Consider the following 14,355-nt stretch of genomic DNA (forward strand, 5'->3'; position numbering starts at 1 on the left):
GGGTAACCGTGTTATTTTGACTAAATGCATTCAGAGAACAGATAAGCAGCCATTTTTGTAGTTCCAGGAATAGTCCCTTTTGTAGCTCATATGCATTACAATTTTATTTTCCTTCTATAACTTTTAATTCAATGATTGTTTATTATGTTTGTGTTGCATAATGAGAATCTGCACCTCCAAGTCCGAGTCCATGGTTCTTGCCCGGAAAAGGGTGGAGTGCCATCTCCGGGTTGGGGAGGAGATCTTGCCCCAAGTGGAGGAGTTCAAGTACCTCAGAGTCTTGTTCGCGAGTGAGGGAAAAGAGGATTGTGAGCTCGACAGGCGGATCGGTGCGGCGTCTTCAATAATGCGGAGGCTGTATCGATCCGTTGTGGTGAAGAAGGAGCTGAGCCGGAAGGCAAAGCTCTCAATTTACCGGTCGATCTACATTCCCATCCTCACCTATGGTCATGAGCTTTGGGTTATGACCAAGGACAAGATCACGGGTACAGGCGGCCCAAATGAGTTTCCTCCGTCGGGTGGCGGGTCTCTCCCTTAGAGATAGGGTGAGAAGATCTGTCATTCAGGAGGAGCTCAAAGTAAAGCCGCTGCTCCTCCACATGGAGAGGAGCCAGATGAGGTGGTTGGGGCATCTTAGACTTAGACTTAGACTTCCTTTTTATGGTCAGGATGCCACCCGAACGCCTCCCGAGGGAAGTGTTTGGGGCATGTCTGACTGGTAGGAGGCCACGGGGCAGACCCAGGACGCATTGGGAAGACTATGTCTCCCGGCTGGCCTGTGAACCCCTCGGGATCCCCCAGGAGGAGCTGAACGAAGTGACTGGGGAGAGGGAAGTCAGGGCTTCACTGTTTAGGCTGTGGCCCCTGTGACCCCACCTCAGATTAGTTAAGAAACTGGATGGATGGCTGGTGTTGCATACTTTATGCGAAACTTCACTCCCTGGAAGGGAGTATTAGTTTGACCTAGCCTAAGAAGTTTGTTGGAGTGGTCGTGTAATGGCATACAGCGAGACTTGGGCAGTGGTGCATTCTTGTCCTGTTGACTGACTTACAGGTTCAAGCACAAGGTGTCATCATTTAGCCAGGGACCTCTTCATTTCCTCCATCAATCTTAGCTACGGTTTCAACTTTTTTGTCTGAATGTTAGCTTGTCTGCAAGCAAATGTTTCATACAATTAGGTAACATATTTTAATGTCCATCCATCCATCCATCCATCTTCTTCCGCTTATCCGAGAAAACCCATGGATTTATCCCCAACATCACCTGATAATGTAGTACTGTTGCAGCAAAGAATTCTGGGTACACTCATCTCAATGGTGTGCTCCCTTAAGAAATAGAAATAGACAGCGTAGGTGTTCAGCTCAGGGGTTAACACACTCGTCTCTAATGCTGAAGGTCGCAGATTCAAGTCCCGGTCTGATTCTAAATATGGGTTGAACCAGGACGGCCAAATTCATATTCCAGCCTAAGCATGCTTTTGGCTAAGTTTGAAGTATATAGTTAAAAATACCACCGATCCATTTTTTCTACCGCTTGTCCCTTTCATTCTTTATTCCCCTGGCGTTTCAGTTGAGCTTCACCTCTTCAATATTGAAACCATTCCTACATTTATTCTGCATTCCTTCAGCTTTTCAGTTCAGCTTCAGTATCTGAGCATTCACATGCAATTTCTGCATAGTCTAGTTTGTATTCCTCTTTCTTTTCAGCGCTTCTACAAGAAAGGTCTGGAGGAGATCCATCAGAAGTACTCACTGCCCGTTGACATCCCAGAGTTCCTCCAGGCGAAGTGCAACGCCTACAACTTCAGCAATGTAAATATCTTGACAGGAACGCCTATTTGTTTGGGACAGTCCTCTACAGACCAATCGTATCTGTTATTTCAGAACTACTACAAGTACGCGTGGCAGGACATACTCGCTAAAGGTTACGACCTGAGACCTGACGCTATTCCCATTGTCGCCGCCAAAGCTGCCAGACACGCTGCCAGCGATGTAAGTTTTAGTACCCTGTGAAAAAAGTAATTATTCAAATGCAAAACGGTGATTCGGCCTTCAGGTCCAGTACAAGAAGGCGTACCAGAAGGCAAAGGGTCAACACGTGGGCTTCCGCAGCCTGCAGGACGACCCTCTGCTGGTTCACTACATGGAGGTGGCCAAGCTGCAGAGTGACAAGAACTACAAGAAGGACTACCACAAGCTCAAGCTGAAGTACCACACCCCGGTGGACATGCTGAGTGTGGCCCACGCCAAACATGCATCGAAGGTGCAGACCTCAACCGGCTACAAGCAGCGCCACCACAATTTCTGCATCCTACCGGACGCCATGAACCTGCATCTGGCTCGCACTATGAACTACAATGCCAGCGACGTGAGTTTAAACCTGTTGGGGATGCCTAGGTCATTAAAAAGACTAAAGTCCAACTTGCTTGTCTTGCTAGTACCAATATAAACAAGATTATGAGACCTCGATGAAAGGAATCGGCTGGGTTCCAATCGGCTCGCTGGAGGTGGAGAAGGCAAAGGCGGCAGCAGCAGCCCTGGATGAGAGGAAGTACAGACAACACCCCGACACCATTAAATTCACCAGCGTCACCGACTCCATGAACATGGAGCTCGCCAAGGCCAACTCCAAGAGTCTTAATATGGTAAGAGGCTCCTTCAAAAACCCTCAGCCTTTCTTTGTAGACCTGTATGGCTCAAAGGGATCTCCAAACTGTGATTCTGCAGAAAAACTACAAGGCCAGCGGCGAGGAGTTCAAACACACCTATAGTCTTCCTGTTGATGCTCCTGAACTGGTGCTAGCCAAATACAACGCCGCAAACATCAGCCAGGTTAGCTGCGGGGTCTTTTAGCGTGTACTAAACTTTGTGTACAAGATGTCATAAAGTGTTTGTTTTCCAGAATAACTACACCTACGCCCACCGCAGAGATATACTCAAAGGGCATCACATGAAGGAAGACGCCATTCCCATTGTTGCGGCTAAAACCTCCAGAGACATTGCCAGCAATGTGAGTCGGTGAACTTGTTTCTAGACGGCCTAAATGTTACCACCTGTGTTTACTTAAGATTTCTTTCCTTCGCAGTACAAGTACAAACTGGCACACGAGAAGGCCAGGGGTCAACACGTGGGCTTCCGCAGCCTGCAGGACGACCCTCTGCTGGTTCACTACATGGAGGTGGCCAAGCAGCAGAGCGACAAGAACTACAAGAAGGACTACCACAAGGCCAAGCTGAAGTACCACACCCCGGTGGACATGCTGAGTGTGGCCCAGGCCAAACACTCCTCAGGTGTCCAAACCATGATTGGCTACAGGACGTACCTTCACGACTACACGCTCCTTCCTGACAACATGCGGGTGCAGCTCTGCAGGGACATGATGGAGAAACAGAGTGACGTACGTGCCGCCTCAATGATGATATTCCAAACATCATAAGGGAGAGGATTCATATGGCCCCAAAACCTGGGTGGATCTCATCCTTTTGCTGTGCAGTCTCAGGGCATTCAATCAAAGGCAACTGGCCTTAGAAGATGTTTGGTCTCTCATCCGAGCAGACTTCATCAGTTCATGATCAGAGACTTAGATTGGCCGGATCTAGTCTTAGACTTAGCTTGGTCACATCTAGTCTTGGTCTTAGATTGGTCACCTCTAGTCTTAAACTTAGATTGGTCAGATCTAGTCATAGTTTTAGATTGATCAGATCTAGTCTTAGACTTAGCTTGGTCCCATCTAGTCTTGGTCTTAGATTGGTCACATCTAGTCTTAGTTTTAGATTGATCAGATCTAGTCTTAGACTTAGATTGGTCAGATCTAGTCTTAGACTTAGCTTGGTCACATCTAGTCTTGGTCTTAGATTGGTCACATCTAGTCTTAGACTTAGATTGGTCACATCTAGTCTTAGTTTTACATTGGTCAGATCTAGTCTTATACTTAATTGGTCAGATCTAGTCATAGACTTAGATTGGTCACATCTAGTCTTAGTTTTAGATTGGTCTGATCTAGTCTTAGACTTAATTGGTCAGATCTAGTCATAGACTTAGATTGGTCACATCTAGTCTTAGTTTTAGATTGGTCTGATCTAGTCTTAGACTTAATTGGTCGGCTCTAGTCTTAGACTTAGATTGTCAGATTTAGTCTTGGACTTAAATTGGTCACATCTCGTCTTAGAATTAGATTGGTCAGATCTAGTCTTAGACTTACATTGGTCAGATCTAGTCTTGGACTTAGATTGGTCACATCTAGTCTTAGACTTAGATTGGTCACATCTAGTCTTAGACTTAGATTGGTCACATCTAGTCTTAGTCTTAGATTGGTCACATCTAGTCTTAGACTTAGATTGGTCACATCTAGTCTTAGACTTAGATTGGTAAGATCTAGTCTTAGTTTTATATTGGTCACATCTAGTCTAGTGGCTGGTGCCAATACCTCAGTAAGCTTAATCAGTTCATGCTTATAGACTTAGATTGGTCAGATCTAGTCTAGCGTACATTTGACCAATCTGAGACTAGATGTAACCAATCTAAGTCTAAGGCTAGATCTGACCAATCTAAATCTGACCCTAAATGTGACCAATCTAAGTCTAAGACTGGATCTTACCAATCTAAGTCTATGAGCATGAACTGATGAAGCTTACTAAAGTATTGGCACCAGTCACTAGACTAAATGTGACCAATCTAAGTCTAAGAATAGATGGAATAAATCTAAGTCTAAGATTATATGTGACTAATCTAAGTCTAAGACTAGATGTGACCAATCTAAGTCTAAGACTAGATCTGACCAATCTAAGTCTAAGACTAGATCAGACTAATCTAAGTCTAAGACTAGATGTAACCAACATAAGTCTAAGACTAGATGTGACCAATCTAAGACTAGATCAGACCAATCTAAGTCTAAGACTAGATGGGATCAATCTAAGTCTAAGACTAGATCTGACCAATCTAAGTCTAAGACTAGATCAGACCAATCTAAGTCTAAGACTAGATGTAACCAACATAAGTCTAAGACTAGATGTGACCAATCTAAGACTAGATCAGACCAATCTAAGTCTAAGACTAGATGTAACCAACATAAGTCTAAGACTAGATGTGACCAATCTAAGACTAGATCAGACCAATCTAAGTCTAAGACTAGATGGGATCAATCTAAGTCTAAGACTATATGTGACTAATCTAAGTCTAAGACTAGATGTGACCAATCTAAGTCTAAGATCATGAACTGATGAAGTCTACTCGGATGAGAGAGCAAACATCTTCTAAGAGAAACCAAACAGTCCAGTTGTGATGATTGAATCCCCTGAGACTTTACCTGAGACTACTATGACCTGATGAATGACAACATCTATAGACACCTTTGCTATGCAGTCTGCTGAAAATGATAGAAAGTGCCACTCTACCTAGCAAATGACGCTGTGATCAAAGTTGGAAGTGCCACAAAACTTATTTTAAGATATTCAACACTTGACTGCCATCTGGTGGCTAAAGTGGATAGTGTGCCCCTCAATTTGCCACGTTTCATGCGTCAGGTAAACCCTGGAGAATGGGCCCATATGAATCCCCTTCCTACTGTAAGTGTTACTTTCCCATCAGGAGCCATGACTTCTCCTGCTTCTCCACAGAACGCATACAAGTCCGACTACACCAACTACTACAAAGGATCCGGCTGGGTTCCCATTGGTTCTCTGGACGTTGAGAAAGCCAAAGCTGCCCACCTGGCCCTGGCTGAGCGGGGCTACCGTCAGCATCCCAGCTCTCTGAAGTTCACCAGCACCACGGACAGCATGAACATGACTCTGGCCATGGCCAACTCCAAGCAGCTGGACAGTGTACAGTGACCAGCGCCCGCCTCTACCTGAGCCTGCGCACCTGTGACCTTCATGCTTGACCTTCTCTCTGCAGGCCGCCTACAAGGCTTCTGGTGAGAAGTTCAAGCACACCTATCACCTGCCGGCTGACAGTCCCGAGTTCATCCAGGCCAAATTTAATGCTCAGACCCTCAGTGAGGTTAGATCGCAAAATCTTTGAGTCATATTTTGACTGTCATGTCCTGACGGGGGCACAACATTGACACCATTTGTGCTGCAGAGTCAATACAGGCAGAAGTGGATGGACGATATCGCCAAAGGATACGACCTGAGGTTGGACGCCATTCCCATCCAGCATGCCAAACAAGGCAGACATATTGCCAGCGATGTGCGTAAATCACTCTAAAAGTATTATTGGAGCAAAACTATTTGCAAATGTGTATCTCAATCTGTGCATCTGTAATCTGATTCACCTGTCCGTGTATTCATTTGTGTGTCTGTATCTCAATCTGTGTGTGTGTAATCAGATTTATGTGTCTGTGTACTAATTTGTGGGTCTATATTTCGATCCATGTGTGTGTAATCAGATTTGTGTGTCCGTGTAATAATTTGTGTGTCTGTATCTCTATCTGTGGGTAATCAGATTTATGTGTCCGTGTACTAATTTGTGTGTCTGTACCTCAATCTGTGCGTCTGCAATCTGATTTACTTGTCTGTGTACTCATTTGTGTGTCTGTATCTCAATCTGTGCGTCTGTAATCTGGTTTACTTGTCTGTGTACTCAATTGTGTGTCTGTATCTCAATCTGTGCGTCTGTAATCTGATTCAAGTGTCCGTGTACTCATTTGTGTGTCTGTATCTCAATCTGTGTGTGTGTAATCAGATTTATGTGTCTGTGTACTAATTTGTGGGTCTATATTTCGATCCATGTGTGTGTAATCAGATTTGTGTGTCCGTGTAATAATTTATGTGTCTGTATCTCTATCTGTGTGTAATCTGATTTACTTGTCTGTGTACTCATTTGTGTGTCTGTATCTCAATCTGTGCGTCTGTAATCTGATTCAAGTGTCCGTGTACTCATTTGTGTGTCTGTATCTCAATCTTTGTGTGTGTAATCAGATTTATGTGTCTGTGTACTAATTTGTGTGTCTGTATCTCAGTCTGTGCGTCTGTAATCTGATTCAAGTGTCTGTGTACTCATTTGTGTATCTGTATCTCAATCTGTGTGTGTGTAATCTGATTCACCTGTCTGTGTACTAATTTATGTGTCTGTATCTCAATCTGTGTGTGTGCGTAATCAGATTTATGTGTATGTGTACTCATTTGTGGGTCTATATTTCGATCCGTGTGTGTGTAATCAGATTTGTGTGTCCATGTAATAATTTGTGTGTCTGTATCTCAATCTGTGTGTGTGTGTAATCAGATGTATGTGTCTGTGTACTAATTTGTGGGTCTATATTTCGATCCGTGTGTGTGTGTAATCAGATTTGTGTGTCCGTGTAATAATTTGTGTGTCTGTATCTCAATGTGTGTGTGTGTGTAATCAGATTGATGTGTCTGTGTACTAATTTGTGGGTCTATATTTCGATCTGTGTGTGTGTAATCAGATTTGTTCAGATCGCTGCACGAACACACAAATCTTACATTAAAGCCACGTGTAAAAAAAACAAAAACAGCCAATCAGGGTTCCTAAATCTAAATACACAGACACATTTTTTTACACACACACAAATCGAAATACGGACGCACAAATTTAAGCAGGCACACACAGATCTGGTTATACACACAAATGAAGATACAGACACACAAACTCCTACACGGGGACGGCGTGGCACGGTTGAGAGAGTGGCCGTGCCAGCAACTTGAGGGTTCCTGGTTCGATCCCCACCTTCTACCATCCTAGTCACATCCGTTGTGTCCTTGAGCAAGACACTTCACCCTTGCTCCTGATGGCTGCTGGTTAGCGCCTTGCATGGCAGCTCCCGCCATCAGTGTGTGAATGTGTGTGTGAATGTGTGTGTGAATGTGTGTGTGAATGTGTGTGTGAATGTGTGTGTGAATGTGTGTGTGAATGGGTGAATGTGGAAATACTGTCAAAGCGCTTTGAGTACCTTGAAGGTAGAAAAGCGCTATACAAGTATAACCCATTTACCATTTACACAGACACGTAAAGCAGATTACAGACGCACAGGTCGAGATACACATTCGCAAATAGTTTTGCTGCAGTAACACTTCCACATAAAAACCACTGGATGCCTTTCAAGCTCCAAATGGTGACACTGGTCTTTGTTGTAGGTGCAATACAAGAAAGCATTTGAGAAGGCCAGGGGCCACCACGTGGGCCTCCGCAGTCTGCAGGACGACCCTCTCCTGGTTCACTACATGGAGGTGGCCAGGTTTCAGAGTGACAAGAACTACAAGAAGGACTACCACAAGGCCAAGCTGAAGTACCACACCCCGGTGGACATGCTGAGCGTGGTCCACGCCAAGCAGGCGTCAGCCGCTCAGACGATGACCGGCTACAGGAAGATGCACCACAGCAACGCTCTCCTCCCTGACGCCATGAACTTTGTGCTGGCTCGCACCATGAACGCCCAGTCCAGCGATGTAAGTTTTTTCCTCATGCTCCAGATCATTCCGGTGCTGTCCAATCACCGGTGAGCTCTTTTCCCACCAGTGTGATTACAAGTCGGAATGGAACAACTACATCAAAGGTATCGGCTGGGTCCCGATGGGCTCCCTTGCAGTAGAAACGGCGAAGGTCGGTGGTGAGATTCTCAACGAGAACAAGTACCGCACTCACCCGTCCACCTTCAAGCACAAAAAGCTGATGGACTCCATGGACATCGCGCTGGCCACGGCCAACAACCAGATCATGAATAAGGTGTGGCACAATTTAAAACCGCTATTGACAAGTCCGTGTAGCTCATCGGCTTCTTTGTGGTCTTCATTCACAGCAAGCTTACACGGCAGCTTGGGAAAAGGACAAACTAAAAGTCCACGTCATGCCAGATGCTCCTGAGATTGTCCTGGCCAAGGCCAACGCTCTCAACATGAGCAACGTAAACCCCCTCCTAAATCACTCCAAAATATCAGTCATGGGTACAGAGGTGTCCAAACGATTCGGACCGCACACTCGAAGTAACTACCTTGCCAAGTCGCTTACAGCCAGGGAAAACAATCCAGACTAGAATTTTGGTGTTTGAGCGAGAATAACACATTCCAACATTTCACTTTATTGTCCCTTTCTGGTCCTCAAGTTCATCATACTTCACCATCAGAGCAGCCGGCGTCTCCAAGATGTTGTCAAGATTGCAATATAGTCCAAAATCGCATTCCTCCAGTTTTTTGTGACAACTTTAGGGTACTTTGAACGGCTGCAAGCATCCTACAATTTGTCGATATACCGGAGCAACACTTACTCTAACCCGCAGATGTCCTGTTATCAGGATTCCAAATAGGTATAGTTCTTCAAAGTCCTCGATTGAAAGGGTCGCCAGGCACGCGGCTCTCCTCTTCTCCCAAGAGTCCGTGGTGTGTTCACCAACACCCCTTCTGTCAAGACAGGCAGGTTCCCTCAAACCCGAGAGCTTGTCAATTTTGTTGAGAGGACAGTTGATCGATTCCTTTCTTTAGATTTTAGAGAGCAACGCAGAAAGAGGCAACAAGAAAGTTAAGAGAAGTCAGAACAAAGAAGCAAGTCGGAGTGCGAGGGAGAGGGAAAGAGAGCGTCCGCCTTTGATGAGTGCCAGTGAGAAAAAGCTGCGGGTCGCAAATGACTCCTCGGGCCACACTTTGGACACCTCTGGTCTATGCATGACTATTCTCCTTGTGGTGACAACCTTGTGTCCGGCAATTAGTCACTCAATATGTCCCGTGAAATAATCATGCATATTTCTTGCAGAAACTTTACAAAGCCGGCCTGATAGAGCTGGCCAACAAGGGCTACAACCTAAAAGCGGACGCCATTCCAATCGTAGCTGCCAAGTCAAACACAAGTATTGCTAGCAACGTGAGTCCAAAATCTGCACATGAACTATATCAAGATTTCAAAAGCCATTGTTTGGTATGAACTTAATCCTTCTTCTTAATACGACAGTACAAGTACAAACTGGCACACGAGAAGGCCAGGGGCCACCACGTGGGCTTCCGCAGCCTGCAGGACGACCCTCTCCTGGTTCACTACATGGAGGTGGCCAGGTTTCAGAGTGACAAGAACTACAAGAAGGACTACCACAAGGCCAAGCTGAAGTACCACACCCCGGTGGATATGCTAAGCGTGGTCCATGCCAAGCAGGCGTCAGCCGCTCAGACGATGACCGGCTACAGGAAGATGCACCACACCAACGCTCTCCTCCCTGACGCCATGAACTTTGTGCTGGCTCGCACCATGAACGCCCAGTCCAGCGATGTAAGGTTTTTCCTCATATCTCCGCAGTTTAACGCAGATCACCGATGGGCTCTTTTCCCACCAGTGTGATTACAAGTCGGAATGGAACAACTACATTAAAGGTATCGGCTGGGTCCCGATCGGCTCCCTTGCAGTAGAAACGGCGAAGGTCGGTGGTGAAATTCTCAACGAGAACAAGTACCGCACTCACCCGTCCACCTTCAAGCACAAAAAGCTGATGGACTCCATGGACATCGCGCTGGCCACGGCCAACAACCAGATCATGAATAAGGTGTGGCACAATCCTCTTACGGAAAATGCAGTCAATAAAAATGGTTCCTTATTTGCTTTTCTGCGGTCTTGATTCACAGCAAGCTTACACGGCAGCTTGGGAAACAGATAAACTGAAAGTCCACGTCATGCCAGATGCTCCTGAGATCGTCCTGGCCAAGGCCAACGCTCTCAACATGAGCAACGTGAGACCAGTCCACAAATCATTGCTAGATATTTCCTGTAGTTGTTGGCTACACAGTGCCGTGAACAAGTATTTGTGACCTTCTCAAAATCCTTATTTTTGTATATCTAAAAACCATCAAACAAATGTAACGATAACCAAAGTAAACAGAAACTCCGCAGAAATACTTTTTCATGGCACGGTAGATCTTGAACACAATGTCATCTGAGTGTCTTTCACAGAAACTTTACAAATCTGGCCTGGCGGAGATGGCCAACAAGGGCTACAACCTCAGAGCTGATGCCATCCCCATTCTGGCTGCAAAGTCCGGCACCAACATCGCCAGCGACGTGAGTGACGACAAGCGTACGGAATGAAACCTACACAGCCACCGATTCCTAAAAACCTTTTAAATTTTAGTACAAGTACAAGTTGGCCTACGAGAAGGCCAGGGGCCACCATTTGGGCTTGCGCAGTGTGCAGGACGACCCTCTGCTGGTTCACTACATGGAGCTGGCCAAGCAGAAGAGCGACCAGAACTACAAGAAAGACTACAACAAGGCCAAGCTGAAGTTCCACTCGCCGGTGGACATGGTGAGCGTGGCCCACGCCAAACACGCCTCAGCTATTCAGACCATGACCGGCTACAAGAAGTTTAGTCCTCACTACACCGTCCTGCCTGACGCCATGAACCTGGAACTGGCCCGCAACATGCAGTTCATTGCGAGTGATGTAAGTTATTTTACTCTACCCCGGTTATTTGCCTGTTTCCACCAATACTGCATGTTCATTCACGCTGTCTTACAGAACCAATACAAGAGTGACTACCAGAGCTTCATGAGAGGAATAGGATGGGTCCCTATTGGTTCACTGGATGTTGAGAAGGCAAAAACAGCCGGCAAAATCTTCAGTGAGACACAATACCGGCAACATCCCAGTAAATATAAGTTCACTAAAGACATGCAGTCCATGGACCTGGCCCTGGCCACCGCTAACAACCAGATAATGGATAAGGTAGTTTAAAGACCATGGTCAGAATGATCTCCGTTGCTTGTGTCTGACGACTAAAAAGTACCTCTGCTTCCAGCAATCTTACACCAAAGTCTGGGACGTTGACAAGAGAACCAATCACATCATGCCGGACGCCATGGACATTATTCTGGCCCGGGACAACAGGAAGAACTACAGCGAGGTAAAGTCTGCTTTGTGATATATCGCATTTTCCGGACTATAGAGTGCACCGGTATATAAGCCGCACCCACTACATTTTAGAAGAAATAACTATTTTTCCATATGTAAGCCGCACCGGACTATAAGTCACAGATACATACCTTGTGAAATGACTTATTTACACAGCAAATGTTTATTTACATACCTTAATTGTTTCCAAACGGTCTCTGTAACTCGGCCGCAAAACGCCCACTAGCTGCGCAAGCTAGCTCTCCAATCAGCTAAACAAGCTCAATAACTCCACGGTGACGTTTTGGTGAAATTACCGAGGAATTTGTAAAAGTGAAACAATACAAAAAGAATGCCGTTGTAAGTTAATAATGCTAACACAGACTCTCGTAAATGTGTTAGCATTAGGGTTGTCATAAAAAATAAAGATTCTTAATCGATTTTAAAAAATATAACATCGATTTAAAAATGTTTGAAAAATGTATCAGAGCTGTTTATATTATGGAATAATGTATGTAATCATAGAACTAGCAGCCGATGTTGTTAAGGATTATTGATTTTGAATGGAGAACCGATTTTGAATGGAATCATTACCCCCAAGAATCAAATTGAATTGTGTAATGCCCAAAGATTCACAGTCCTGGTTAGCATATTAGCTAATGCTAACGGTGCTAGCATGATTACATTACGATAGTATGTACAAATATGCATGAAAACACTCCTGCAGACATCACACATGGGACTCTTTAGTAAGTGAGAATTGTTTTAGTTATATTGTAAAACTTACCAACGTTGCTTGGAGTGATGAAGGAAGAATCCATACCAGTAGAAACGCCATGGAAGGCTAGAAGACGGAAGGGCGCTTGTACTTCTGGCTGAGGGCTCAGTCTGAACAGGACAAGCTTTAGGCTCAGTCTAAACAGACGGCGCCATAGCACACCTTTTCAGCGGATTTGCTTGTTTTCTTTAATCGTTTTATAAGCCGCAGGGATCAAAGCATGGGGAAAAAGTAGCAACTTGTAGTCTGGAATATTCTGTATTTACTGACATATTTGCTGCATGGTGCTGTAACTCATCTGGACGAAAAACCTGTATCGCTTTCTACTTTTGCCGATGAAACTCTTCTGTTCCGTGTGCTTCAGAAACTGTACCGACTGGACCATGAGCTGGCCAAGAAGAAGGGTCACAATCTCCACGCTGACGCCATCCCTGTCCAGGCTGCTAAGGCCTCTACTGTCATTGCTAGCGACGTGAGTACTTCTGGGTGCTTCTACAGAATCTGGGTCACTCGCTTGTTGTACGACTCTCACAAAATCAACGGAAACCCCAAACTGTAAATGGGACACTACACTTATTGAACTGCACAAAATGTGTGTTGGCCACACGTGTTCTTCAGGTGAACATGACTCATTGGAGTAGCAGGACTAAATGGAACATGAGTGGTTTTTAAAAAAATTTTTAGCACAGAATTAGCAAATACATGAGATATAGCCCTGTGCAATTTATGCTAATATCACAAAGCCAACAATTATACTTCAAAAGGAAACAAATAACATCTACAAAATAATTTAGGCATTCTAAATCGTAAAATATGGCAAGTACCAAGTGGCTAACAATGCAGCTAATGTCCATAAAGTCCTCTAAAAACTTCCAACAATACTCCTTTTACATGTCGTGACCAGAATATTAACAAGTGTTAACCATATTGTTATTATAAGTGCTGACGCAGAGGAACTACTTTTAGCGTAGCTAACGAGCTTATGACGCTATATTGACATATTGAGCTGCTGCATCGCCTCTGAGTTGGTGAAAGTTAATTCTAGATGACCTGGATAGTGGAAGGTTGCGGACATAAACCCACAAGTTGGTCAACTTTGACATCCCACTTAGACCCGGAGATGGCCAGAAAGATAGGTAAAGACGCTGTTTGTGTACTTTTCTTATGATTATTGTTCATGTAAAGGGGAAGATATAAACATCCCATCGGTTTTTATCCCAGTGAGAGCAGACATTGTACAGTAAGTTTGTTGAATATGCAATCAGATCATTGGGCAGGAAGGAGACTGCTTCATTTCATCATTTATTTTACTTCCCGGGGACTCGATTTTGCCACGTTTTGGCATGACGTTGGTATTTACGTGTTCCCAGGGTGCGGAAGTGCAGGTAAGATCATTATTTAGTCCTTTAAACAAGGCAAAATGCTGAAGTCGTGTCGCAAGGAAGCGCACGTGAAGCTTAAAGCTATCTTAGCGTCGCATGATGAGTAGCAGGAAGTAAGAGCGTAGCAAACGGCTAGCATAGAAAAGCTGTATTAGCATAGCGTGAAACAAAAATCAGTCGCCGGTGGCGAACAATGTGAATGGCAAGACCGGCTACATACCAAAGACTATAAAAATGGGAGCCATTACCTCCCTGCTTGGCACTCAGCATCAAGGGTTGGAATTGGGGGTTAAATCACCAAAAATGATTCCCGGACGCGGCCACCGCTGCTGCTCACTGCTCCCCTCACCTCCCAGGTGGTGAACAAGGGC

General features: G+C 45.0%; 1 protein-coding gene across 1 annotated transcript in view; it reads left to right on the forward strand.

Moving 5' to 3' along the window:
• neb (nebulin) overlaps positions 1-14,355 on the forward strand; it is a 105,308-nt gene that overhangs the window by 13,692 nt on the left and 77,261 nt on the right. The window contains exons 21-42 of the mRNA XM_062068381.1: positions 1,708-1,812; positions 1,885-1,992; positions 2,057-2,368; positions 2,439-2,645; positions 2,728-2,832; positions 2,903-3,010; positions 3,086-3,397; positions 5,616-5,822; positions 5,896-6,000; positions 6,082-6,189; positions 8,097-8,408; positions 8,479-8,685; positions 8,759-8,863; positions 9,706-9,813; positions 9,901-10,212; positions 10,277-10,483; positions 10,563-10,667; positions 10,888-10,995; positions 11,066-11,377; positions 11,453-11,659; positions 11,733-11,837; positions 12,967-13,074. Of these exons, the coding sequence (XP_061924365.1) occupies positions 1,708-1,812; positions 1,885-1,992; positions 2,057-2,368; positions 2,439-2,645; positions 2,728-2,832; positions 2,903-3,010; positions 3,086-3,397; positions 5,616-5,822; positions 5,896-6,000; positions 6,082-6,189; positions 8,097-8,408; positions 8,479-8,685; positions 8,759-8,863; positions 9,706-9,813; positions 9,901-10,212; positions 10,277-10,483; positions 10,563-10,667; positions 10,888-10,995; positions 11,066-11,377; positions 11,453-11,659; positions 11,733-11,837; positions 12,967-13,074 (3,873 nt within the window). The remainder of the gene's footprint in view (positions 1-1,707; positions 1,813-1,884; positions 1,993-2,056; positions 2,369-2,438; positions 2,646-2,727; positions 2,833-2,902; positions 3,011-3,085; positions 3,398-5,615; positions 5,823-5,895; positions 6,001-6,081; positions 6,190-8,096; positions 8,409-8,478; positions 8,686-8,758; positions 8,864-9,705; positions 9,814-9,900; positions 10,213-10,276; positions 10,484-10,562; positions 10,668-10,887; positions 10,996-11,065; positions 11,378-11,452; positions 11,660-11,732; positions 11,838-12,966; positions 13,075-14,355) is intronic.

This window comes from Entelurus aequoreus, linkage group LG13 (genome assembly GCF_033978785.1).
Source record: "Entelurus aequoreus isolate RoL-2023_Sb linkage group LG13, RoL_Eaeq_v1.1, whole genome shotgun sequence".
NCBI lineage: Eukaryota > Metazoa > Chordata > Actinopteri > Syngnathiformes > Syngnathidae > Entelurus > Entelurus aequoreus.